Source organism: Asterias rubens, chromosome 1, assembly GCF_902459465.1.
Source record: "Asterias rubens chromosome 1, eAstRub1.3, whole genome shotgun sequence".
Classification (NCBI taxonomy): domain Eukaryota; kingdom Metazoa; phylum Echinodermata; class Asteroidea; order Forcipulatida; family Asteriidae; genus Asterias; species Asterias rubens.
Window position 1 is genome coordinate 12,870,061 of NC_047062.1, and position 24,491 is coordinate 12,894,551.

Below are 24,491 nucleotides of genomic sequence, written 5' to 3' on the forward strand. Positions count from 1 at the left end.
GACATAAAAAATATAAAAAAACAAACAAACAAACAATCACCCCGATGAGACCTGAGGTGCGTTTTGGCAGTCGTAACCAATTACTGTTTCGGTTGAATTGGCCATTCTTTACCACTGGCCAATGACCGAAACAGTTATTGGTTACGACCGCCAAAACGCACCCCAGATTAGTTTTAGAAATACTAGATTGTTTTTTCAAATGGTGGCTTGTGTTAACTATGTTGCTTCTTTTTTGCTGATAGAAAAATGATATTTATAGGTAAAACAATCAAAATGCTTTTAAAACTTTTTGAAACTATGATCCTGCACAGACTGGTGGTTACCTTATCTACACATTCAAATTGCGAGTTCTTGATATATATTGAGGAAAAAGAAAATCTATGTGCCATTAACATTTACCATATACATGTAGATGTGTCATGTGTCTCTGTTTTTCATTGTGCTATTACTGCATGATTCTCCTGCATGATCAAAATGGTAACCTGTGGCATACATGTAGTTGTTTGGGACGACCCTGAAAGCCCACTGTAAATATATTGACTTGTTGACCCAATTCACCCGACATCATTTTAACAATAATCTGGGTTGGCGCAAGGGGTCCATTGATACCCTTCTTTTTTCACAGAAAAATGGATTGTGAAAACGGTCAACATACATTCTATAAAAGGAAACCACAGAGAACTTAAATCTATCTTTCTGTTTAAATTTAGGCAACATACAGTGGAATGTCAGCCCCACCTCAGCCAATGAAAGGAGGACGTCTTCTTTGCTGTAATAAATGTGGACGAGTCAACAACAGTGATGCTCGCTTCTGTGACTGGTGTGGTGCCAAGGTACGCTGTTTAACACCTCATTGTTATGCCTACCATTGCACCTCATACTATTCTGCCTACCATTGCTTAAGATGAGCTTTTACTCTCCAAAATCAAAGCCTTTTTGTAGATCACTGAACTTATATTGAAAATCACAGTTTTTCAGAGTATTGAGGAACTGTGTCTAGCCAAATATACACAAAATTAAAAATCTTACATGGTTTACATTTCTTTGGGATGGCTTTTTCAACATCTGTGCCAGGAGTGTCATCGTTGACAGACATGGCGCAGTAGAAGTGTTCAATATTATTATTCGACAAGTCTTCCGTCGTCCTGTTAATGTGATACCCTCTAAGTACACATTTTGTGATCAAAGTAATTTAAATTTGTTTGCTCCTCAGCCTGCGCCAACAACACACTTGCTAACCTGTTCCAAGTGCCAGTCACGAAACCAAGCCTATGCAACCTTCTGTCACTCATGTGGATGCTCTATAGAACCGCCTCTACGAGAAGATCCTCGCAATAACACCATTACCGTTGGAGGGAAGAGCACCGCCCAGGTAACCTTAAATCTTATGATCAAGACATTTTGTCCAAAAACCTTGAAGTTTTTTCTAAAACTGTGGAAGGTTCTGTTAACCCTCGGAAGCAACCCCGAAAAAAAACAAAGTTGACGTGTGCTTTCTGAACTTGTTAAAGTGTAATCAATCATGACATGTTGCAACCTGGTTGCACCAATGTTCTAAATGTAAAGTATGTATCTTGAAATTATATCATGTCGTAAGCCCATACTTACTTAATAGCTTTTTTGTGATGTTGTGAGACCACTATTTCAAGTTGATGGTATTGTTTTTACCTTTTGGATGAATAGACCATTCTAATTAATGTATTATTATATTCAATTCTGATTTTGTTGGAGTACTGAGATAATAGTAATAAAAAAAAGGTACATGTTGCGGGTTTGAGTCCCGGTCGTGACACTTAAGCAAGACACTTGACCATTTATTGTTGCATCCTTCAGATTGGACGTAAAGCCAATAGTCCCATTTGTTTTGTAATGCACGTAAAAGAATCCAGTTAATACACTTATTGCTAGGAGAAGGTGCCACATAAAAATGGTCTCATAATTATATAAAAAATAAAAACCTGTATTAGAATGTTCTATAAAATTAAAGACAGTGGACACTATTGGTAATTGTCAAAAACTAGTCTTCGCAGTTGGTGTATCTCAACATATGCATAGAATAATAAACTTTAAAATTAAAATTAAAATTTGAGCTCAATCGGTCATTGAAGGTTCGAGATATTAATGAAAGAAAAAAAAACCTTGTCGCACCATGGTCACACGAAGTTGTGTGCTTTCAGATGCTTGATTTCGAGACCTCAAATTCTAAACTTGAGGTTTTGAAATCAAATTTGTGGAAAATTACTTCTTTCTCGCAAACTATGTCACTTCAGAGGGAGCTGTTTCGCACAATGTTTTATACTATCAACCTCTCCCCATTACTCGTAATCAAGAAAGGTTTTATGATAATAATTATTTTGAGTAAATACCAATAGTGTCCACTGCCTTTAAGTGCCTTGAGTACCTTATCGGTAGATACATGCACTATAGAAAAGTGACATGTGTTATTCTAACATGAGTACTGTTTTTCCTTTCCACTAGGTGGTAGACAAGCAAGCCAAGGCGGCTTGGGTACCCATGTCAATGCCTAAGCCTGAACCAGAGAAGTTTGCCATCGGTACACAGACTGCCGGTCTGTTCTTCCCGTCTACTAAGAAGTTGGAGCAGCAAGGCAAAGGTATTGGTGACCAGAAAGCAATCATGGACGCAATGAGTGACAAGAAACCAGTACTAACAGCCGTTAGTCCTGGAAAAGGTAAATGCAATAATGAGTTCTCTTTTGTTTGGTGGTGGGGGGGTCCCAAAAGTTTGCTCAATTACTGGTATGCATAATTTTATTAACTGAATGGCTTATCATTTGCGTTTTACCTAATACTGATGTGTGAAAAACACTGTATTAGCACTGTATCTGTGGAAAACAAGAACCAAAACAGACAGAGAACTTGGGTGGGATATGAACCCACAACCCTACCCCCAGTGTTCTCCCTAAACAGTGGTTTTGTTTCCAAAAAATGCCAGTGAAAATACTTAAAGGACCAGTCAGAAATCTCTCCAAGTGGTCCAGCTGACTAGTAAAGTGTTGAAAAGCACCCATATTTCATTTTGACCAGTGAAAAGGCTGCTGGACTAGTGAAATGACAAGCTAACTGGTCGTACTTGCCAGTCACTAAAATAGGTTACGGGCAAACCCTGCCCCCATCTAGCGCTTCGAAAAGCACCGAGTACACAACGCTTTTTTCATATCAGTATATTACCATTTAATAATCATCATCCCGAAATCTACTCAAATGGTTTATGTTGTAAATTGTCAATTACCGTGCAAAAAAAAAAACATTTCTAATTTAGTTCTTTGTTGGACAAAATAGGTTACTGGCGACAGCAAATGGATCACATTTGTGGCCATTTGAAAGCTTACTCCCAGAACAACCAGGACTTCAGGAATCTGATTGGAGACCCAAGAATGGGCAAGGTGAGTCACTGATCACTTGCAATCACATTCTAAAAGTAACTTTTGTATTTCCTGCAAGCCTTGTACTTTGTTCTTGTCATGGTAAGGCATACTTTCCTTTTCATGGGCTCCCCAATAAGGGAAAATGTCAATTTGTGATGGATTATTTTAAGGTGCATCAAGATATCTTAAGGTGCATCAAGGCAATGACCAGGGGCATGGAGGCAATTTACTTTTGTGAAGTATCAGCCCTCAGTTTCACAAAGCACTAAATATTCATCTTAAGAGAGTTATCAATATTGTCATGGTGATTTGTGTTGTGACTTAACACTTTGCTTAGCAATTAAGATTGACATGCATCATAAGATCAATCTTAGCGCTTTGTGAAATCAAGCTCTTTTGCCATTGTTAGAAAACTAAATACTCTTCTTTCTCAATGACATGTCAATAACTTGACATCAGCACAACTGATACTTTTGCCTTTAATGGTTAAAATTATATAATTAGGTTTAAGATATTCATGATAACCGTTACTTTAAGTTCTCAAATTAAATCTTTGAGGGGGCAAGGCCATTTGCATTTTGCAAAGAACACTTCCATTGGAAAATCTTAAAGTCTATGGGAAACTTTTGAAGGGGCACCAACACCAAGGTCAAATCAAGGGGCAACAGAGGCCATAACCTTTGTGTTTTTCCAGGCCTGCTTTTGTTCTTGCTTTTAGTGGGTTCAGATCTTGTGACTATTTCTCAAGATGAACAACTCAAGTACCTACAAATTTTCAGCTCGGTATAAATCATTAACAACATGGTTCTTGATTTGCTTTTCAGCTTCAGGGAGCTACTGTACATGAAGATGGCTATGAGCTGAGCATCACAGCTTGCTTTATCTTACGAGGTAACAAGGATACATTCACCGGTAAACCGCTCGGCATCACCAAAAAAAGTCTCCTCAGTGATACGAGTGATGGTAAGGATGATAGTTCTGTTCTATTCTTACTGAAAGTTAAAGCCTTGGATCATTCACAGGTCATTTGCCAACTTTTATATTTGCAGTTAGTTTATCAGTAAAAAAACACAACCTTAATGGCAATATAATACACTCACAGTTTATGGGCATAAATAACAGCATTTTTGGATTGGCTATCTTTATGTTGCCTCATCTCTGGTTTGGCTGGCGGTCTAATAAAGGTTCCATCTAAATTTTTGATTAGATGCTTAGTAGCCCTGCATTTTGAATCTGTGTAAACACAACCATATTTGTGTACAAACTAAACTGATGTAAAAGCTTACATTTAATGCAGCTGTTGTATGGTACTTGCATGATATTCATGCTTTTTTTTTTCTTCAGTTTTTTTAAAATGAATTATGGAATCTTTAAATTGAAAGCAATCTTCAGTATATGTGTGCTTCGCTCGCATGACGCAAACCCTTATGTACAAATGTGCCAGCTTCAACACAAACCTAAGTTTTATGAATATTCATCTGTTCCTCAGTCAGACACATGCCCCTAACGTGTCCTAAGAGACCTCACAGTTTTGTGCATGCGGAATCATGACTCGGCCCTCTAGTCGATATTACTCTTTGGTTCTATCAATAAGAAAGAAAGTTATTTGTATTTACAGACAGGATGTCAGAAAAGATTAGTACTAGTGCTCCAGGGACTCAGAGTAAATCTGAGAAACCAAGCACACCCAAGAAGAAGCTGAAGAAAAAACAACTTGATGATAAACTGTCGGTAAGTTTGTCAAAATGTGTCTCGACTTGGACTATGATTTCCCAAGTCCGTTCTGTGGACAGTATTGGGTTGCTATTTGCTGGCTTGCATTCTCATTGAATTGACATTGTCATGTTATCTCTGCAGATGATTTAAGATTCTAAGCCAAATTGTATTGAAACGAACAGTAGGTACAAAGCCACACATGAGCATGCGCTAAAGATTAGTTTCACGTGTAATTCTAGTGCTACCTCAATTGTGTCACACACAGTTGGTATTGTTCCAGTCTCTAGAAGCCAAGCATGGATCATAGTAGACAATCAACATCAAAGTACAAAATCTGAGATTATTTGATTTTTTGAAACACCAGGCAGTTGCTACCAATAATACATAATAAGTGAAATCCATGTGGTAATGAGAGACTTTAGAACACAAGGTGGCAGCAGACAAACCAGATAAAATGCCATTGTGACTGCACCCCACTAAATGGGGAGAGACCAGGAAAACATGGTCTCGTGAATATTTTGTAGGCCCTCAAAATATTCTAAACTAGACTGACTGAGAGAATCCTAATGAAATCTTATACAGTGTAGAAACTTTGTTTGACATGGGGTTGTTTACTTGCAACTTGGGTTAATTTGAGGCCTGTAACTGTACTAGGTGTTATTAATGTTCTTACTATCTGGCAGCCGTTAGATAAGGACTTGATGAGAGAGGTTGGACCAAAGGGAGATGGTGATGATGAAGAAGTGCAACGTCTTCTAGATGAGGTAAAGATTACATATTCCTTTACGACTACATGTACTTCCCATCCTGAACATGCACCACAGAAATGAGATACCAGAAATGTGTACAAAAGACACACACTCACAAATATCCATCATGCCTGAAAGTTAATATTAAGTGTATAGAAAGGCTCACCCAGCCAGTCTAATGCTCACTTAATACCTGTATTCCTTTTTACATTTTTAAATTTGAGGCAGGCATGGGTTTGGGGGAAACCCACAAGACCACAGGGCTCAAAATGCTTATTCGACAAGAATTCTTTTCGTAAGACCAGAACAAAAAAATAAGACAAATTCCTGACCCAGAGGAGCAAAGTTTACTGTTCGAAAGGTCGAGACCACACCAGCTCTTCTCAGAGCCAACACTCCCACTAAAGAGATTTACACATGGTTATACCCGCAAGTTTACTATTTATCCACACCATGCAAAGCTTCAAACAATACTTCCTCACCCAGTCTAACATGCATTTAAAATAACTGTTTTTTATTTGAATAAGCGCTACTCAGTAGAATTGAAAGGTAAGACTCAAAGTCAACATTCTAACATACTATTTTTGTTCAAGATATTACACAGTGAGGTATTATACCTCGTTATATACAATTAAAAACAACGTTTAGTGGCCTTATACCAAAACTACTGGCCTGGGCCTGTGGTTTGACAAACTTAAAAGTGTAAAATTTGTGCCCTGTCGGGCTTTGCAGTGATAAAGATAGAGGTCTGTTATTGTTCCAGTGATGTTTTTTTGTCTTCAAATTTTATTCATAAGATCACTTTGTTCTCCTCCAAAGTGTCGTGTCGCTGTCTTTTCTGTTTCTAGTTTTCTTTTTCATTTCATTTTAATTTGGGTATGTTTTTCTCAATTGTATTCTACAGGGAGCTAGTGCTATGTGTGAGAATAGTGATGGTATACCTGTGTTAACAATGGCCATCATGAACAGAAACTGGGACTGCTTAGAGAGTCTAGTCAACAATGGAGCTGATGTCAATAAAAAAGCAGGACCGTAAGTATTGTTCATGACTCCTTCAACAGGGTTTCTTCTTCACTTAACAGAATGCAACTATTCAGAGAAGAGAGAATGCATGTTTTTTCTACCACTTTCAGCAAAAATTCAATCGACTTCATTAACGTGCATTCAAATTCATGCATTTCCCATGTAGACAAGGGTTTCTTTTTAGCTAAAAATGCATTCAATATAGCTTTCGTAAAAACATGATTTTTGTTTTCTTATTATACTGGTTTCCGTCGTTCAATTTAATTTATAGACATTCAATACTACACTTTGACCATTCTTGAGTTTACTACCTATTTACGCTTGATGAAATTGAATGGTTGACCAGCTCTTGCTGCTGACTTTTTCGTAATTGAATGAGTTGTGCAGCCTAATGAAATTGGATGATCTATATGACACTTCAATGCTAAGCTGGTGATATTGAACTACTCCATTTGATTGGCAAATGCTGATTCAAAGGAACATTAATTTTCAAGTAAAATTGAATGAACCAGGTGTTAAAATGAATGCTTTTTGTTGAAATTGGCAAGGAAACCTAAACTGATTTTTTGAAAGGGGAACAAATTTCATTTGTGTAAATGAAATGAAAATCCAATGCTGTTGCTTACGAAGTATTGTTTGAAGCTTTGCATGGTGTGGAGAAATACAGTAGGAAGAAAAGAGACAAAACCTGCTCTTCTCAGAGCCAACACTCAAACAAAAGAGATTTACACATGGTTGTACCCGCAAGTTTACTGTTTATTTATATTTTCTTCCTACTGTTGCTTACTGTTAACAGGAGGGGAAACACAGCGCTTCATGAAGCTGTTTTACTGGGTAGCGTCGGCAAGCCTGGGGTAGATGAACTACTTAGTCTTGGGGCAAGCTCCAAGGTGAAGAACTCTAGAGATGAAACGGCTTATGATCTGGCAATCAAAGGAGGGGAGGAGACTATTATATCAATGTTTGCCTCAACTGCTGGACAAGGAATGCTGGATAAACTCATGAAACAAAGCTCTAGGCCTCAAGTGGAGAGGTTTTGAGTCTCTGCAAATCAAAGTTGCAGTCTTTTTTAGGACAATGGTTTTTTAATAGAACTACAATTCACTCAAGATCATCTTTGAAAACACTACAAAGTAAAATAACATTGGTATACGTGTATAAACTCCACTTTGCTATAATTGTACTTCCTTGGAAACTAGTTGTATTTTTAAGGAACCACCACATGTACATGTTTTTAAACTTGACAAAACCTTGCACAGACAATATATAACGACATACAACTTTATAAAAACAAATGTTGCCAGTTACAGTTTACCAAGTTGATGTGACTCCAAATTACTCGCAACCATAGGCAGTTCACAAATAAAATTTAAAAAACTGTTTACCAAAGTATATAAAAACCCATGTAACCCAAACTACAGTTACAGCGCGGTAAAGTAATCGGCAAGTATCTGGTTAGTTTCTGGTTTACCCAAGTGGCTCTAATCAAACAACACTGAGTCAAAATATTTGTTGAAATTTGTGACAATTATGCTGAGGAGCTGTTATCGCTACTGACTGGACCTAAGCAACCACTGTCGACTATGGTTCAAGTACAGTGCAAGCCGATTATTATTATTTTATTTAAAACTAAAAATATGACAGTCTTGCTGGTCTATTAAAGTGTTCCAATACCGAGTGCTAAAATATAGGATTCAAACTGGTTGTGGCTACCGAGCAAGCTTGGTGGTCAAGGGGTATGACCACCTCTAGAATGGCATAGGTCTTGAGTTTGAATCCTACCCGAGTGAAGGGTAAACTGATTTCTTTTGGTCACAAAGGACTCAGGAAAGTAATGAGTATTAACTGACCCTAGCTAATGCACCATGCTCACCATTTTGGGGGTCTAACAGATAATTGTTTTAAAGGCAGTAGACACTTTTGGTAATTAGTCAAAACAATTATTAGCATAAAACCTTACTTGGTAACGAGTAATGGGGAGAGGTTGATAGTATAACATGGTGTGAGAATTGGCTCCCTCTAAAATGACTTAGTTTTTCGAGAAAGAGTAATTTTCCACGAATTTGATTTCAAGACCTCAGATTTAGAATTTGGGGTCACGAAATCAAGCATCTGAATGCGCACAACTTCGTGTGACATGGGTTTTTTTTCTTCTCATTATTATCTCCCAACTTCGACAACCAATTGAGCTCAAATTTTCACAGGTTTGTTATTTTATGAATATGTTGAGATACACCAAGTGAGGAGACTTGTCTTTGACAATTACCAAAAGTGTCCATTGTCTTTAATGCTGCATTGGCAAGATTGTCCACACCAATGTGCACACATCAGGGCCATTGACTCCCAAAATGGTGCAACCAAGATAAGTAGAATATCAAGCCGCAATTTCTTTTTGAAGTAAAAAAAATTCGGAGGTGGTAGATTATTTAATGATAATTTGTCCTGATTTTGGAAGATTAGTAAATATAAATACATGCAGTATGCGGCCTTTTGTGATGTCTGGTACAATGTGTATATAATTATTGAGTCAGTACTAAAGTATTTTGCTGCAAAAACAGGGTTTATGTGATGTACAAATTGTTATTAACAAATTGCGTGTTTAGTCAGCAGGAATAAATAAAAAGGTATTCAAAAATCAATGTCTTAATGTGTCATGGTTGCTTGCTCTGAATTTTTTGTTTCAGTATTTGATATTTTTGTCAAGATGTTAATATTTCTATTAAACCAAAATGAGATTATGGATTAGTTCTTGAGTCAATGATTGTTTTCTGGGCCAAGAAAAGTTTTGTGGCCGAGACAATTATATTTGTTGATACTTTTTAGAGGGTCATTTCCAGGGTTTTGTTCACTTCCAAAGTTTACTTAAACTATCAAAACAAGTTCCTATTGTGCTGATACAATTCTCCTCTTGTTCTGATAGTTTATCCTTTCCCAAATGTTCCCCATCTTACTACAGTGCCAGGAGTCCTCTGCCCTTTTATCTCATAATCATATTTTACGACACTGTTATACAAGCACACAATATTCTCCCACAGGGCAAAAAACTGTTTTCATTTAGTGTTCTGCATCATGCTACAAGGTCGCCTTGCATTCTTCGGGTATATTTGGCTCCACCTTGGAGGCATTTTCCACTCAACCTTTGTAGGTAGGAAATACCAGCTGTAGCCTTTTCCCTACCAAACGCACAACTATACAATACACAAACGCAAAGCACTCCAACTGGCCTTCCTTACCCTACCTCGGGGTACTACTGGCTTGTATGCGTCAACAACAATTGTCATATCGAAATGATTTTCAGCATTTTCTGTAAAATTCGCTGAATCTCTTGTTTGACACGTACGATTTGTACCATATCCGCTTGCTGGGCCAAGAAGTCACGTTGCTTTGGTAAGAGGAAACACCCCCGGGATATTTTAATAAGTTGGTCAAAACTCAAAAGGACTTGTAATTCTGTTTGATTCAAGCAAGCGAGGAGGGAAAGAAAGACCGCTGTGGACACAACCATGGTGAATATTAATAAAAGGTGCAGGGTTTAAGAACATGAAATATTATTTGTTTTCATTAAAGGAATGATTTGGGCGACTTGACTTTTTTCGGGAAATCAGAAACTACCCACTCGGTACTCCCATGTTTCTGTTTTGGAATTTCTATGAAGATCGTTTGATGCAACATTCCCAAGGGTTTTTTGTTGACAACGTTTTGTACTGTCGTTTAAAAAATATATAGGCGAACTTTAACGTTATAATAAATGTTTTCCGGTCAAAAGAAGAGAATTAAATAAATTCAACCAGTTTAGCATTTACTGGGCAAATAAAACCATTCAATCCAAGAAGGCCGCAAGACTCACTGTTAATAGGTAGTAGGAGTGTAGTCTTGAATGCCTATAAGAGAAATAGAACGACTGAAACGAATCTATACGAGAAAGACGAAATCACGTGTGAACGAAACGAAATTGAATGCATATTAGAAACCCTAGTTTGAGTGGATTAGGGGGAAATGCATGAATTTGAATGTTGTCAATCAAACGGAACGTTTGTACTGAAATTTGCATCGGAAAGCACACACAGAGTGTTTTTTCTTTCTATTATTCTCTTGCAACTTTGATGACCAATTGAGTGTTATATTATGCGGTCTTTGACAATTACCAAAGGTGTCCGGTGCCTTTAATGAGATGGCCCTGTTAAAACTTGGGTTTGGTACAGTCGCCATAAGTCATAATTGTATGCTAGTTGTTGTTTATGAAAACTAAATACGACTCATTGAGTTACGGTTAACCGTGTAACTCTTCTTGGTTCTCGTCTGTGTGGATAGCCTACGGGGAGTATGTAAAAACCGTCACGTAACAGAGTGACCTGCGTGAACTTGTCAACTGACCAGACTCGGAGTGGATTCTTCAGATTGACCTGATCAACTATGAAGGAGATCCCCAATGGGATGATCCCACGGGTGTTTTGCCATCAAACATTGCGACCCATTCCGGGATCCCAGACCCATTCCTGGATACCATGGTCGGGATAGAGAGAAAGCCGCATAATGAGACTTGATTGAACTCGTGCTGTTTAAACAGCTACATGAGCGGAATGTTTTTAATGGAAATGGTATTTTACCTGGTTTATAATGCGCTTGCCTTGACCATTTTAATGCAATTTTGATATGTGTACACTTCTGAACTTTTCGTAATTATCGGTTAAAAAATCAAGCCCCAACCTAAAGGTTATGAAAAACTAAAAACACTTCTGCCGTTGAGAGCGCACGTCAAAGGACAATGCCGCTGACGTCATTTGTGGGAGTTTGCTTTGTTATACCTCCACGTTCAAGCAGGTCTTGTGAATCTTTGGTTCAGAGATCAGTTACTCTGATTGCTGACATCAATGAACTTTTCGTAAACTTAAATCTGAACTAATCAATTCCCACCTCACTTCCAAAAAATAAAGAACATCTATTAAATTTGTGACATCGCTTGTGTGTTTGAGTGTTTGCTTAAAACTGTTCGTAAATATAGAGATCAGTCGTCATTATCAAATCCAAAACAATACATATTACACATAACAATGGTTCCTGTGACACTGCCTGTACATATTCACCTCAAAACATATCAACTTAAACCCTCCCGACCAACGGTTCTTTAGGATAAGTAAATGCAGTTCTATTAAAATGTATGCGGTATTTATGCGGTATTTATGCACTACAGCAAAGACCACCACACTAAACTGCCATTCTTCTGCCTTATAAAAATCAATGTTTTATCCGAGTGATCCTTTGATATACAAACGCCACAAACTGGCCACTTTGGGAAATCATGTCACACAGTGGCTGGCAACACTGACACAACCAACCAATGATAAATCGCAAGTGACAACGGTGACCAATCGGACCATCGGTGTGATAGTCACTCATTTTGGCGGCCATCAAAGGTCACCCGCTCGCCGACACCCATAGACCAAACCGCGACAACCAGCAGGCTGGCCAGATCACATGGAAGCCTGTCAAGGGTCACCTGAACAAGATCCACGATAGGAGGCTTTCAAAGTAGAGAAGTTGACCAGGTGTGAGAGGTGTTGTTAGCAGCGGTGTCCTCTCTCATGCCCCTCTATTATGCCACACCCATATAGTCTCTTGAGATTTGGTAGTAAGTTCCCACTTGAATGTCCAACGTCCAACCCGCACTTTCAAAGGATAGGTTATTAGGCATTACACACCGCTCGAAAAGTTGACGCAGTTGTCGCGTACCCTTAATAGACCATCGACCAAAATATTTCAAAGTGCAAAAATAGAATGGGAGACTTTCTGGGACGATAGAGGGCAGCAGACTTACCGGGTAAATCCATTGTTCTCAGAATTATGCGCATGTTCAGAACTACGTAAACAATGGAAATTTACCCGGTATGTCTGCTGCCGCCTAGCGTTGGAAAGTCTCCTATTATAGCAAAACAATAACAAACACCGATGAATTAACGGTGTTTTATGAACGGGACCAAAAGAGGCAGAAACAACACTCTAAAAGTTCAAGTTAAACTTCGTAATATCTATTTGGTTTTCTTTTTTCGTAATAGTCAAGCTTTAAAACCAAGCAAAGAAACTTCTGCTGATTTATGTGTAAACCGTCGTCGTGCGTGATCGGTATGCAATGCTGGGTCATTGTACGGCCCAAATCTTTTACCCAAAAAAATGATTGACGTAACGCGTTATGCTTTATGTACTCCCATTATACCGGTGCTTTTTAGTGTTGAATGGTTGATTGATTGATTTTAATATAAAAGTGCACATAAACATTTTGTTTGCTCCGAAAATGTTGTTGATGTTGTTCTTAAATTTTTTCCGGTGTCATTTTCCCCCATGTTTTCATTCATTTCAATGCGTTGGTGTTGATGCTATAAGTGTGGTAGTTTTTTTAATGGATCTCTACGATAGTTTGATAGATTTTTACGAAAGTTAAATAGATGTAACAATTCACTGAAGTATTTGTTTGTTTTCTCAATGCACAAGGCGGCATGATCCGGATCAGAATCTTGACCAAAGCAAACATTACAGCTGCAGCAATTAGACCAAAACATCCTCCGACCAAACAGAGCTCAAGTATCTTCAAGAGGCAATGCCACCATGGAGATCAAAGCACCTCTACGCCCCTTCAAGACAATCGTCGGCTTCTCGCAATTCCACAAAATCGAAAAAAGTACGGGCTTCAAGTTCCAAGTACCCGTTTACCACGCAATTAAGTGGGGCTTCGAAGGCCGCCTCCTGAGTAGCCGATCTACGGGACTCCAGAACCAGGCGCACGGTACACCGCTTCCTCCCCCTTGAAAAGACCCACTGTTGACTTAAGCCTGTAATCCACATAGTAAAGTTGCCACCCCCACGGTTCCTCCACGGCCCTTTTTTAAGACTTTCGTGGTTCAACGAACCTCCCTTTAGTTGGGCTTATCTTTTTTGAAGCAATTAGCTACCTTTTTATTGGTGTGGCCTCGTGGCAAAATCCACATCAACTCCAAAGTTATCCCAGCCTTTTCTGACAGGTTCAAAAGCGAGTACAATCCCTCCATCATGTGGCACAAATTGATTGCTAGTTGTTAAACCTCTTGGGGTTCAATCGACCAGTCAAGGGGAATTTTCTTTTTCCTTTACAAATCCGTGACGGGCTCAAGAGATTTAAAGGTGTTTCCAGTTTTATTTTCTTAGGACTAACTTTCAACATAAATTGTGAGTTTCAAAGAAACAGTGAACTCTAATAACATAGGTCATGACCTGGGCTTGGATTGTCGTAGGTGTCAATTGGAAGCAATAATGCGTCAACTGCTGCCCGGGATCAAACGTTGGCATTTCAGGCGGGGTGCTTGGCTTCAATTCGCGGTACGGTGATGTTTTCCGGCTAACGTGTCAAACCACAAGAAAACACGACCGTTGTTATGTCAGATGGGAAGACCAGAATTTAAACGGACATTCCGATACCGCTGGGTTCCAAACTTGAGCCCGAGGGGAGGGAATAAGTTCAAAAACACAAACAAAAACCCCGCGTATACACAATTTTACATGTTTTATGTTGTGTTCACGACAATGGTAAAAATGTTCGCACACCTCAAGAAATGTTACGACTGAACTCCCCTCTGGCCCAAGTGGGATGTAGCTTTAGCAGAAAGAGCAAAAAAAAAAGTTATGGTCTGACGTTTCGACACCAGCAGAGTCTTTCTCGAACAGAAAGTGTGAACAAATAATGGTAGTCTTAATCTGACGCATGTGCTAGACATCTGACCTAACGCACGATTCAAATAGTGTGAGACAACAGTTTGATCGTTGGCTTAAAAAAAAGAAAAGAAAAAAAAAAAAGCGATTGGCCTAAAAATTTCAGTTCAACTCTAAACCACAATTATTAATGCATCAAATAAGTTAAGTACAACTCCACGTCAGCTAAAGCCAAATAATGTTGTCGGTTTTTTTTCGAAAAAGCAAAGGGGAAACTTAAATAACCAAATCTGTTGTTCGGGTTTTGTTTTCTTTAAAAAAAGAAAAGAGTAAAGGAAACACTTAAATAGAATCCCCCAACACTGTGTAGCCGACCCATGCAATAGACGGAAGGGTTTAACTAAAATTGAACTTGAAGATTTCTGCGAAATCGAAACCGATATATAGAGGGGGAGAACAGTAACAGCCTTATTAAAGAAAAAACGAGCATCCATTAGTCAGCAGAACCATTGGGTGCTCCTACGGAGCTATCATGGTGCCTCGTAACTTATGGCGTCACTCCAACCACCACAGCCCCCCGGATGCGAGCAGAGAGTACACTTGACTGCCAGAGTGCCAACCCATTATTGCTCAACAGCTTCTTTTGTAATCGCCGTAAATTGAAAATTACCGATGACTGACGACCGTAAATTGCCACCGATAAAAAAGTATTTTATGATGATCGAGGACATTTATCCCCAGTGCACTCAACTTTAACGACAATTCTCAAAGATAATCACCAAGGGATCACTTCAGCAGAAACAACTCGTGAGATAAAAATGAGAAAACGTGTAAATATTTACAACTATAGATAAGTAAATTGAAGCTATCAATTCGGGGTCGCAGCGTGTCGAGAGCTACAGGCCGTTCACATTATTGCGGGGAAATCTTCCCCGTGCGTGTCCCATGAGGATAGACGCAACGGTCTCGCTTGGTAAAACACTGGCTATACGCACGGTCTGTGTGACGGCACAAGTGGTCAGCACCATCAGAGCAAGTGTTTGAGCAAACGCCAACGGCAGCGATACACTTCTTGCTCTCCGAAGTTCATTTTATCCAATCTGTCCCGAGGAGCATCAACATCATAAGTTATTGTGAACATACAAGCGACAAGTTAGACAAACATGGAGTAAGCCCTTTTCGCCAAGTTATACATCGAATTCAAGTTGTAAACCATCAAGCGAAAACCGTGGATTTACCGACCGCCGAGTGATCAGTCCACTAAACCCGTTGAGAAGAGCGACGAGTGTGGCGTTTGATGTAACGCTTGTACGGCATTGGCTCGCATGTCGCAATCATGGCACGACTGACGACTTTGTACGGCGATAAGCCAGCAGGATTTTGTACTATTTTATCTCCGAACAGAGACATTTGGCGGTATGTGGCGAGTTGGGAACTACGGGTCATCGTTTGTATAATTTCTCTGTCGATGTTTACGTCACATATAAAGGTAAATATAATACCCAATTATATTTTGTCACATTTAAATCAAGACTGCTTAAAAAATTCTTCTGAACTGAATATTATTAACCGGCCTGAGATACACGGATTGTGAAATTTGAGTGTCAGAATTTGTTTATATAGAGATGTTGACTATTTACAACATAGAGTTATATGGTTATAACAATCACTGATTAGTGAGAAAGTTTAAGGGTTACACATCCCGGCCATCGGAACAAAAGTCCATATAAGATAAACTTCAAAATTGTGCCTTTGCACACAATTGAAACATCATGCAGGGTCACTGTTTAGCTCAAAGAGGACCCCCAAAATTATGATGCATGCAATCTTTCAATCTTCAATTCAATGAAAACGGAAGCTCAAGTTATTTTTGCTTTAAAGATCGCCTCAATGGTAAGATAAGGTTTTGGGGAAACCATAGCTGACCCTCCTGAGCTCTTCTAAAATCGTTTATTTATCAGGGGAAAAAATATTTATTGTTAATAGGAAAAATACTAGGGCATCACTGTCCACTAAACTAAGTTTTGTGTAAAGCTCTTACTTCACTCCAACTTTCTTTTGTACCTCCAAGATTCACACAACTTTAAATTTTCAAAACAGAATTCGCCAAATCCATCATTATGCAAATTATAAATTCGCGTGAACTACATTATTGCAGACTCTGATTATCGATCCAAACAGAGAATAAAGTAAAGTTCCCTCTTCTTTCCCGGAAAGTTGTGGAGAAGGGAAGGAACACGAATTGAGGAAAGTATCCTTCCTCCACGGGACAAGACACCTTCAAGATAAAATCATTACAGGATACAGTGAGGCCTCCCGCACGTACGACACGGTTGTCTGCTCGTTCGCATCATGGTGGCTTTCCTCATCCATATAAATACTAGTCTGTGATACCAATCAAGCTTCGTCCTGCCTTATACTTTGGAATTCACTACCTGAAATTCTGCTTCCCTGCTTGATGTAACCTGTCCCAATCCAAACGCAATATCAACGTAGCCCTGGATATGCTTCGTTTTTTTTGAAAGGGCATGGCACCAAGGCATTTTCTCCTTGGTAAAGGCATATGGCACATGGGGAAAATTGTAAATTTCTACAGGAGCACCAAGGCAATGATCAGGGGGCATGGAGGCAATCGCCTTCGTTGCCTTCGTTTGAAGTAACATGCCTATCAACAGTCATCTTTCTACTTTTGGGTTTACTCTTCTGTTGTATTCTTCCCCTCTCTTTTAGTTTCCACCATGCAGTGGCCTGCTTTTTACGGTTTTTATGATTGGCAACTCTCACAAAATACAAAATAGAATGAGCCAGATGGTTTCGAATAACGATTTGCAGAGACTCACTGGTCCCTTGCGCTGATCTACACAATCACCACACAATCTCCATTCAGTTGCCTTTGTGAATGGTTTGTGAATTATTTCCGTTTTCACGCGGCTTGTTGGTTTGGTTTCGGTTTTTTCCCTTCTAAATAATAAGCGTTTAACTCCCTTTGCCAGCGGTTTTTTGTTTACCTTCATTGTACTTGTGTGGCACGGATTTTTCACTACGAAATGTTTATGCGGTATAGATATGTTTCTTGTTCACAGAGTCAAACTTGTTTACCTGCTTGAAAGTTGTTGCAATAATAATGCATTATACCACCTTCCTCATTTTCCCCAAATTTAGACATCGGGAAATGGAGATGTCAATCATCGACAAGATGTGCAAACTATTAACTATCTGTTTTGAGTGCCTCGTTGGTCCGTGCTCTTCATTTTGACAAATGAACTTGTAAACTGAATTCACCCCTCCCCCACCCCACACCCAAATTTATCTAATGTCTACAAACCGCTTTAAAGGAACATTACATAATTGTGTTGTTGTTTTTTTGCTAAAAACAGTTGCTTGCAGTGTAAGCACTTTATGTAATCCACCATATACATAAACTGACAAACCTGTGTTGAAGTTTGAGATCGATCGGCCGGTGGCCTGGGTCAAGAGAAAACAATGAAAAACCGATTACACATTTCGCATGACATCGATTAAAAAAAAATGTATAACACGCTCACTGAGCGATAAACTTGAAACGGGAAAACATGTATTTTTTTCTCATTGAATAACGACTTTTCAGCCAAAAATATTTCAAGGGATGTTTTCTACATCATCATTAGACCGTGCAAGTTTTATGTAAATCTTTGATCTTAGACGAGCTTTTTTCTAACCAATTCTGTAATGTTCCTTTAAGCATTTCCTCTCGTTTGAATGACAGCAGAATGTTTTTCTTTCAAAATCACACAATTTTTTTGTTTACCCCACAACGTGGTTTTATTGACACTAGTACTTCACGTTGAAACGCGAATAAACAAAACAACTTCTGCATTGTAGTCGACAAAGCCAGCGTAGCCTTGGGGATATTTTTATACACAATTTTCGTCAATTGAGGGTTTGGAGAAAATGTAATTTACGGATGACTTCAAGTCAGTTGTAAATGTGGGTCTCTTCATCATTAAACTCAGCCGGGTCATGATCATGACAAACTGTTGGAATGGGCTGGTCGACGTGTCTATGCGAGCGATTAGATTTTAGAGTAAGTTTTAACATAATGGGTTGGGCAATCAGTGAATTTGCTCCTTCAATCTGTTACTATTGGTGTTTTTTTCCCCCCCATTTTTACTAAATAATCTTCAGTTGTGCTTTTCTCTTTAAAATCTATTTGCCAAACCTCTAATTGTTGATTTTTTTTAGGCTGAACATTTTGGAACATATCACTTTTTTGTTACGATTTACTATGTTCATGGTCTGTTGTTGAGTCAAAGTATATAATGTTGTTTTAAGTTGTCGACAATTTTAATGCTGTCTCCTAATTTGTATAAACATTAGGCACTATTTTAATGCCATCAATGTTATATACGATTGAGATTGGTGGAGTTCTCACCAGAACAGATTTTCCCAATGACTCATCCTCAAGCCCAGATGGTTTCCTTCAAATAAATATATCTCAACAATAATAAATATGGTTTGAATTTCCGTGTTCATTTTCATCCCTTGAGGATTTCCGTGATCACTCGGAGACCGACCCGACCGACCGGGCCGACCTTCTCACGGCATCTGGTCGGCGTCACAAACCGGTTTGTACCGCGGCGGTCGCGTGTCGGCCCTGTTCGCCGACCTTCGCCACTCTAATTTCTCCACAGATTGTTTTCTTTCTTTTTGCGTTCTCATGTTTGCGATCACCACAATGGTACATACCCGTTTAGATACCGATTGTTAATCGATATGGGCATTAAAAAGGACACTCTCTTTGATCTCACCGTCAACATGCCATTGTTCAATTCCTTTGAAACTGTGGAGTGAGACTATCTACATGTGTACCCGCAGCAGGAGATGAATGTTTGCAAACTGTCAGCAGAAGTTGGTTCACTTTTATACCCTCCAGAGACCCTTAAAATTTTCCCAAACAGGTGCAGGGCCGAATGTTTCGGCTAAAGAGGCACAAAGTTTAACTATAAACATGGTAAAAAACACGTCCAGAAAAGAAATGAAGCACTGACAGTTATAAATTGTTACAGAAGTCCATGAACATTTTGGGTTTGTGCATTGCAGTCATGGGTTGTTTACTCTGCTGTAAACGGTCAAACAAACAATTTTGTTATCAGACCCTTGATTGATGCCGACATAGATACCATTCTATTGATATACACGTAATTGTGTATTTACATATATGTATAGTAAGTATTCTGAATTCCTACCATAGGCTGTGTGGTATTAACGGCGTAATATGCTGATTATCAGGAATCGTCGGACTATATCAAAGTATTTTTAGCGCGAAAATTGATGCTTATGGCTCATCAGTGTTGTGTCCAAATGTTGGTATTGTCTCAAAATTCCAAACGAAATGTAATTTTTAAACAAATATACCCGTCCGGTTCTTTACAGAGCCGACACTCCCTCAAACGAGATCTTATACATGGTTGTACCCGCAAGTTATTTTCATAGTTACTTCATAACAAAGATAATGTTTTAAAAAACAATAGTAACAATTGATAGTTTTACCCGTGCACGTATTTAATGCATTGCTTAAAATAATGTTTAAATAAATCATCGAAGAAGAGAATGAGTTATATTATATTTAAAGACTATATGGACACTATTGGACATGTCTTCTCACTTGGTGTATCTCAACATATGCATAAAATAGCAAACCTGTGAAAATTTGAGCTCAATCGGTCGTCGAATTTGCGAGATAATAATGAAAGAAAAAAATACCCCGGTCACACGAAGTTGTGTGGTTTTAGATGCTTGATTTCGAGACCTCAAATTCTAAATCTGAGGTTTTGAAATCAAATTCATGGAAAATTACTTCTTTCTCAAAAACTACGTTACTTCACAGGGAGCCGTTTCTCACAATGTTTTATACTATCAACAGCTCCCCATAACTCGTTACCATGTAAGGTTGTATGCCAATAATTATTTTGAGTAGTTACCAATAGTGCCCACTGCCTTTAAAAATGGTTTCATCTTTGTTTTTGTCTGCTTGGATGGGTAGAAGAAAATAGCAGTCCCAAGTTGGAAAGTGTGTACAAAACCCATATATACATTAAGGAGGTTGTCGCTGTTGTCTCAGAGTACAAACAAAAGAAGGTTCCCAATTGCAGCTGTTAGTGTTTGCATAAAATGTGTGAAGACAGTGATATTCGTTGGAAATCTCAAGCTAATCTAAGTCAATTCGTCACAGGCATGATACTTCACGGAGGCAACGAAGGCGACTGCCTCCCCCTGGTCATTGCCTTGGTGCCTTGAAATGCCCCTACAGAAATTTACAATTTCATCATAGAGTGCCCATTACCAAGTACAAAATGCATCGGTGCTCTTGCCCTTTCTAAACAAAGCATACAGGCCTGGAAGATTATATGGAAAATATCATTGATAAAAGTGCTCATTTTGCCATTTTGTATAGTAAGTAATAATACTTTGTTTTATAAACTTTCATTCAATGCTAAATCTTTGAATATCGTACCCGTTCTTGTCTTTTTCCCTAGGCACTCAATGTTCCTTCAGGTAAAGAAATTACAACCATGGAATCACCAGCTACGGGTTCTGACGAGAAGTTATCAAGGCAACTCAAGGATGCTGATGGGGTAATCTTAAAAGACGATGAGAAGAGAACGGGTAGTAGTGACAAACCAACCAAGGAAGAGAGACAGCACGGACTACAAACAAACTCAGAGAAGGACGTGCAGGGAAATGACAAAAGTGATATCTTACTTGAGAGGCGAGACAAGAAGGTGGATGAATTAGACAAGAAAGGGAATTTATCTTCGTCAGAACAAGATGTTGGAGATGGTAGCTTAAAGACATGGGAGGAGCTTTGGAACGACGAGGTCATTCCGACCGACTTGGACTCCCCTATAGACGTGGATGATTACTACACGTATGATTACTTTGATGGTGACACCGACGAGGAAGCAGACACTGGTCCCTCGGTTGAGAGGAGCAAGAAGGACACCTCCTCGGCACCGCAGAGCCACCCCAAGAAGCTGGACCGCCTTGCCGACATCGTGACCGGTGCTAACGCCCCCATGGAACTGGTCAACTTCGGCACACCCAACCCGGATATAGAAATCACCATTGAGGTGGTGAACGGTGATGACGTCAAACAAGATGGCGTCGTGATATCTATGGATTTAAGAGATGATGCGCCATTATCACCAGAGAGAGGCGATACAGATACTCTTGAAGTTAACAACAATGGTGGACGGGGGAAAGGTAAAGGCAAAAACGATCGACCAACTCGACCCACGATAAGGACAGATGTGGAGGACTCGGTCAGGGATGAACCGGAGTGGAGTTCTTTTGAATTTGCGCCATTTCTGGTCGGTATACCTGTTCCCACAGGGGACGGATTTGAAGCAGGTTAGTTTTTTACCGTACAAAGAAAAAACGAAATGGTTAAATAAATGACAGAGAAGCACAATAAAGAAAAAACGGCGACTTTGCAATCTATGTGTGGATAGCCGGTCAGGTCTTAGCGTGTGGGACTGTGAAGTCGTCACACACATGCTGCATGCAGCAGCCATTTTGAAACTCGCAAAGTCGATGTGAATTACGGAAGGGGATTTTCATTCATCAACCCGTCTATTTCTATATCCCTAAAGCTTGTTTAAACCCCAAAAATTAAAAGAATGACACTCAAATCGTTCAATATGAAAATGGACGGCCTACTAGTTTTTAAAACTTGGAAGAAAACATTCACAACACGTGTTCATGCTATCATGCGAATTTCAAAATGGCGTCCACTGCTTTCATTCAACGAACGCACACAACCAGCAGTAAGTGCAGTGAGTGAAAAACATGGTTGCAGGATCTTTGATGTACATATTCTGACACTGACGGTGGCATTTTTATAGTTTAGGTTTTCTTATACGGACGCAACATTTATTGTCTGTACAGCCATGGGACTGGGAGTGGCATGGTTCAGTCTATACAACTATCGTTTTGATACCATGATCACAACAACTAAAGATTTAAAGAAAAAGTTATTTAAAATGTGCAAAATGTCACTCCTCCTCCTCATGACAATCACCAGAGGGTTTCTGATGCTTCTGCGGTTTTAGTCTTGAACATTAGTCGGCATTTCTCAACCGCCAGTATTGTACTCGGCTATATCGTGGTTAAAAATCTCCACATGTAAACAACCCCAAAACCCCGGCTCGTATCATTATCTGAGCCTTACTCTATGATCTGAGCAACAGTCTAAAGGTAAGCCAGAGTTCGTTACCACAACCCCTCATGTTTCCGGTGAGCATTGCTGGGCAAGAGTACACCCTAACATGATCCTGTAAACGTCACCCTACTGAGAAGACTAATACTGGGTAATAGGCCTCCCACCCGACCAATCCAGGGCGTGTACCAAGGCTGCTGTCAAGTCTTCACACGATAAGCGGGCGTTATGGAATGCGCTGACTGATCACCAATAATTCCACAATTTGACAAAACTCAGCTGTCGGCTGCTCGAGGTGCTAAAGCCAAGGCCGGCGCTGTTGGATTGTTTTAGACTCGTGTACACCTTGGTAAAAAACATGGCACATTAATAATTCTATGAACAGCAAGATGTGTGTAATAAGCAATAAGCCTACAAACAATCAGCAGTTATTTCATCTGACCAGAAAGGCAACATAATACACTGATGAATAATTATAGACTCTTAGGATCGCAATTTTGCGTCACCTACACATCGTAATAATAAAATGTTCCGTGCAGAAACGTCGTATCTCGGCGCGTGCATGTTTTGTTTGTACATCCGGGCTATTTTCAACGTGTTTTTTTTTTATATAAATTATTGCAAACTCGCGCGAAACGTTAGGCAATATGCACAAATTTTGTCAGTTTTTTGTAATTTACTTCATTTCCCCCCTGATCTCCTTGCTCTTGACCTGACATAAAAATGACCACGCACTACGGGACATGGAAATCCAAACCACTTTGAGGGGGATAATATTGTTCTAGACACCAACCAAGCGTGACAATAATGGAGGACATTCATTCGTAGAACGCAGCATGTTCATTAATCGTTTATTTCATTCCATTAAAACAATTTTTGTTAATTCAATGATGATTACATAAAACATTATTCTCACATTATGTTTAACCAAATGGAACAAGAATCCACTCCCGTATTTCCTTCATTGAGTCTGCAGTGGACACTATTGGTTATTACTCAAAATATTTATAAGCATAAAACCTTACTTGGAAACGAGTAATGGGGAGCTGTTGATAGTTTAAAACATTGTGAGAAATGGCTCCCTCTGAAGTAATGTAGTTTTCGTGAAATATGTAATTTTCCACAAATTTGATTTCGAGACCTCAGATTTAGAATTTGAGGTCTTGAAATCAAGCACCTGAAAGCACACAACTACGTTCGACAGTGGTGTTTTTTTCTTTCATTAATATCTCGCAACTTCGACGACCAATTGAGCTCAACTTTTTACATTTTCTTTAATGTATATGTTGAGATACACCAAGTGAGAAGACTGGTCTTTGACAATTACCAATAGTGTCCAGTGTCTTTAATAGATGTTAAAATTGCATATGGCATAAAGCAGAATAATTTTTGAGTAGTTGGTAAGACACTGCTGTAGAATTGCAAAGGTCGTGGGTCCGAATCCCACCCGAGCAATATACATGTGGGATTTGTTCACAGAACTCGGTAATGTACACTGAGTAACAGGCATGTTCTGTTCTTATCGTCAGAAAACGAGGAGAAACAAGGCACATGGACCGGCTGGACTACCTGCTCTGCGTCGTGTGGGGGCGGTAGATCGGAGAGGTCTCGCTCCTGTGGATTCTCCTGTACCGCTACAGAGTCAAGGGATTGCAACCAACAATCATGCCCACGTACGTCATAAATTGTTTCCTTTTAACTATTTAGATATATAGATTAAATACATTTCTATTGCAACGTC

The 24,491-nt window shown here is 39.2% G+C and overlaps 3 protein-coding genes across 4 annotated transcripts in view; 2 read left to right on the forward strand and 1 right to left on the reverse strand.

The window, feature by feature from the left end:
- LOC117288546 (double zinc ribbon and ankyrin repeat-containing protein 1-like) overlaps positions 1-8,809 on the forward strand; it is a 20,106-nt gene extending 11,297 nt beyond the window's left edge. For both annotated transcript variants that reach the window (XM_033769449.1, XM_033769456.1), the window contains 9 exons: positions 711-833; positions 1,214-1,372; positions 2,479-2,692; positions 3,303-3,406; positions 4,213-4,351; positions 5,007-5,119; positions 5,788-5,868; positions 6,758-6,885; positions 7,673-8,809. In XM_033769449.1, the coding sequence (XP_033625340.1) occupies positions 711-833; positions 1,214-1,372; positions 2,479-2,692; positions 3,303-3,406; positions 4,213-4,351; positions 5,007-5,119; positions 5,788-5,868; positions 6,758-6,885; positions 7,673-7,916 (1,305 nt within the window). In that variant the 3' untranslated portion in view covers positions 7,917-8,809. The remainder of the gene's footprint in view (positions 1-710; positions 834-1,213; positions 1,373-2,478; positions 2,693-3,302; positions 3,407-4,212; positions 4,352-5,006; positions 5,120-5,787; positions 5,869-6,757; positions 6,886-7,672) is intronic.
- The window catches only part of LOC117288571 (hydroxyacyl-thioester dehydratase type 2, mitochondrial-like), a 26,988-nt gene continuing 10,214 nt past the window's right edge, over positions 7,718-24,491 (reverse strand). The window contains exon 5 of the mRNA XM_033769489.1: positions 7,718-7,799. The gene's annotated coding sequence lies outside the window, so the exon portion shown is untranslated. The remainder of the gene's footprint in view (positions 7,800-24,491) is intronic.
- The window catches only part of LOC117288560 (isthmin-like), a 10,508-nt gene continuing 1,650 nt past the window's right edge, over positions 15,634-24,491 (forward strand). Inside the window, exons 1-3 of the mRNA XM_033769469.1 lie at positions 15,634-16,042; positions 21,069-21,942; positions 24,280-24,423. Of these exons, the coding sequence (XP_033625360.1) occupies positions 15,890-16,042; positions 21,069-21,942; positions 24,280-24,423 (1,171 nt within the window). The 5' untranslated portion in view covers positions 15,634-15,889. The remainder of the gene's footprint in view (positions 16,043-21,068; positions 21,943-24,279; positions 24,424-24,491) is intronic.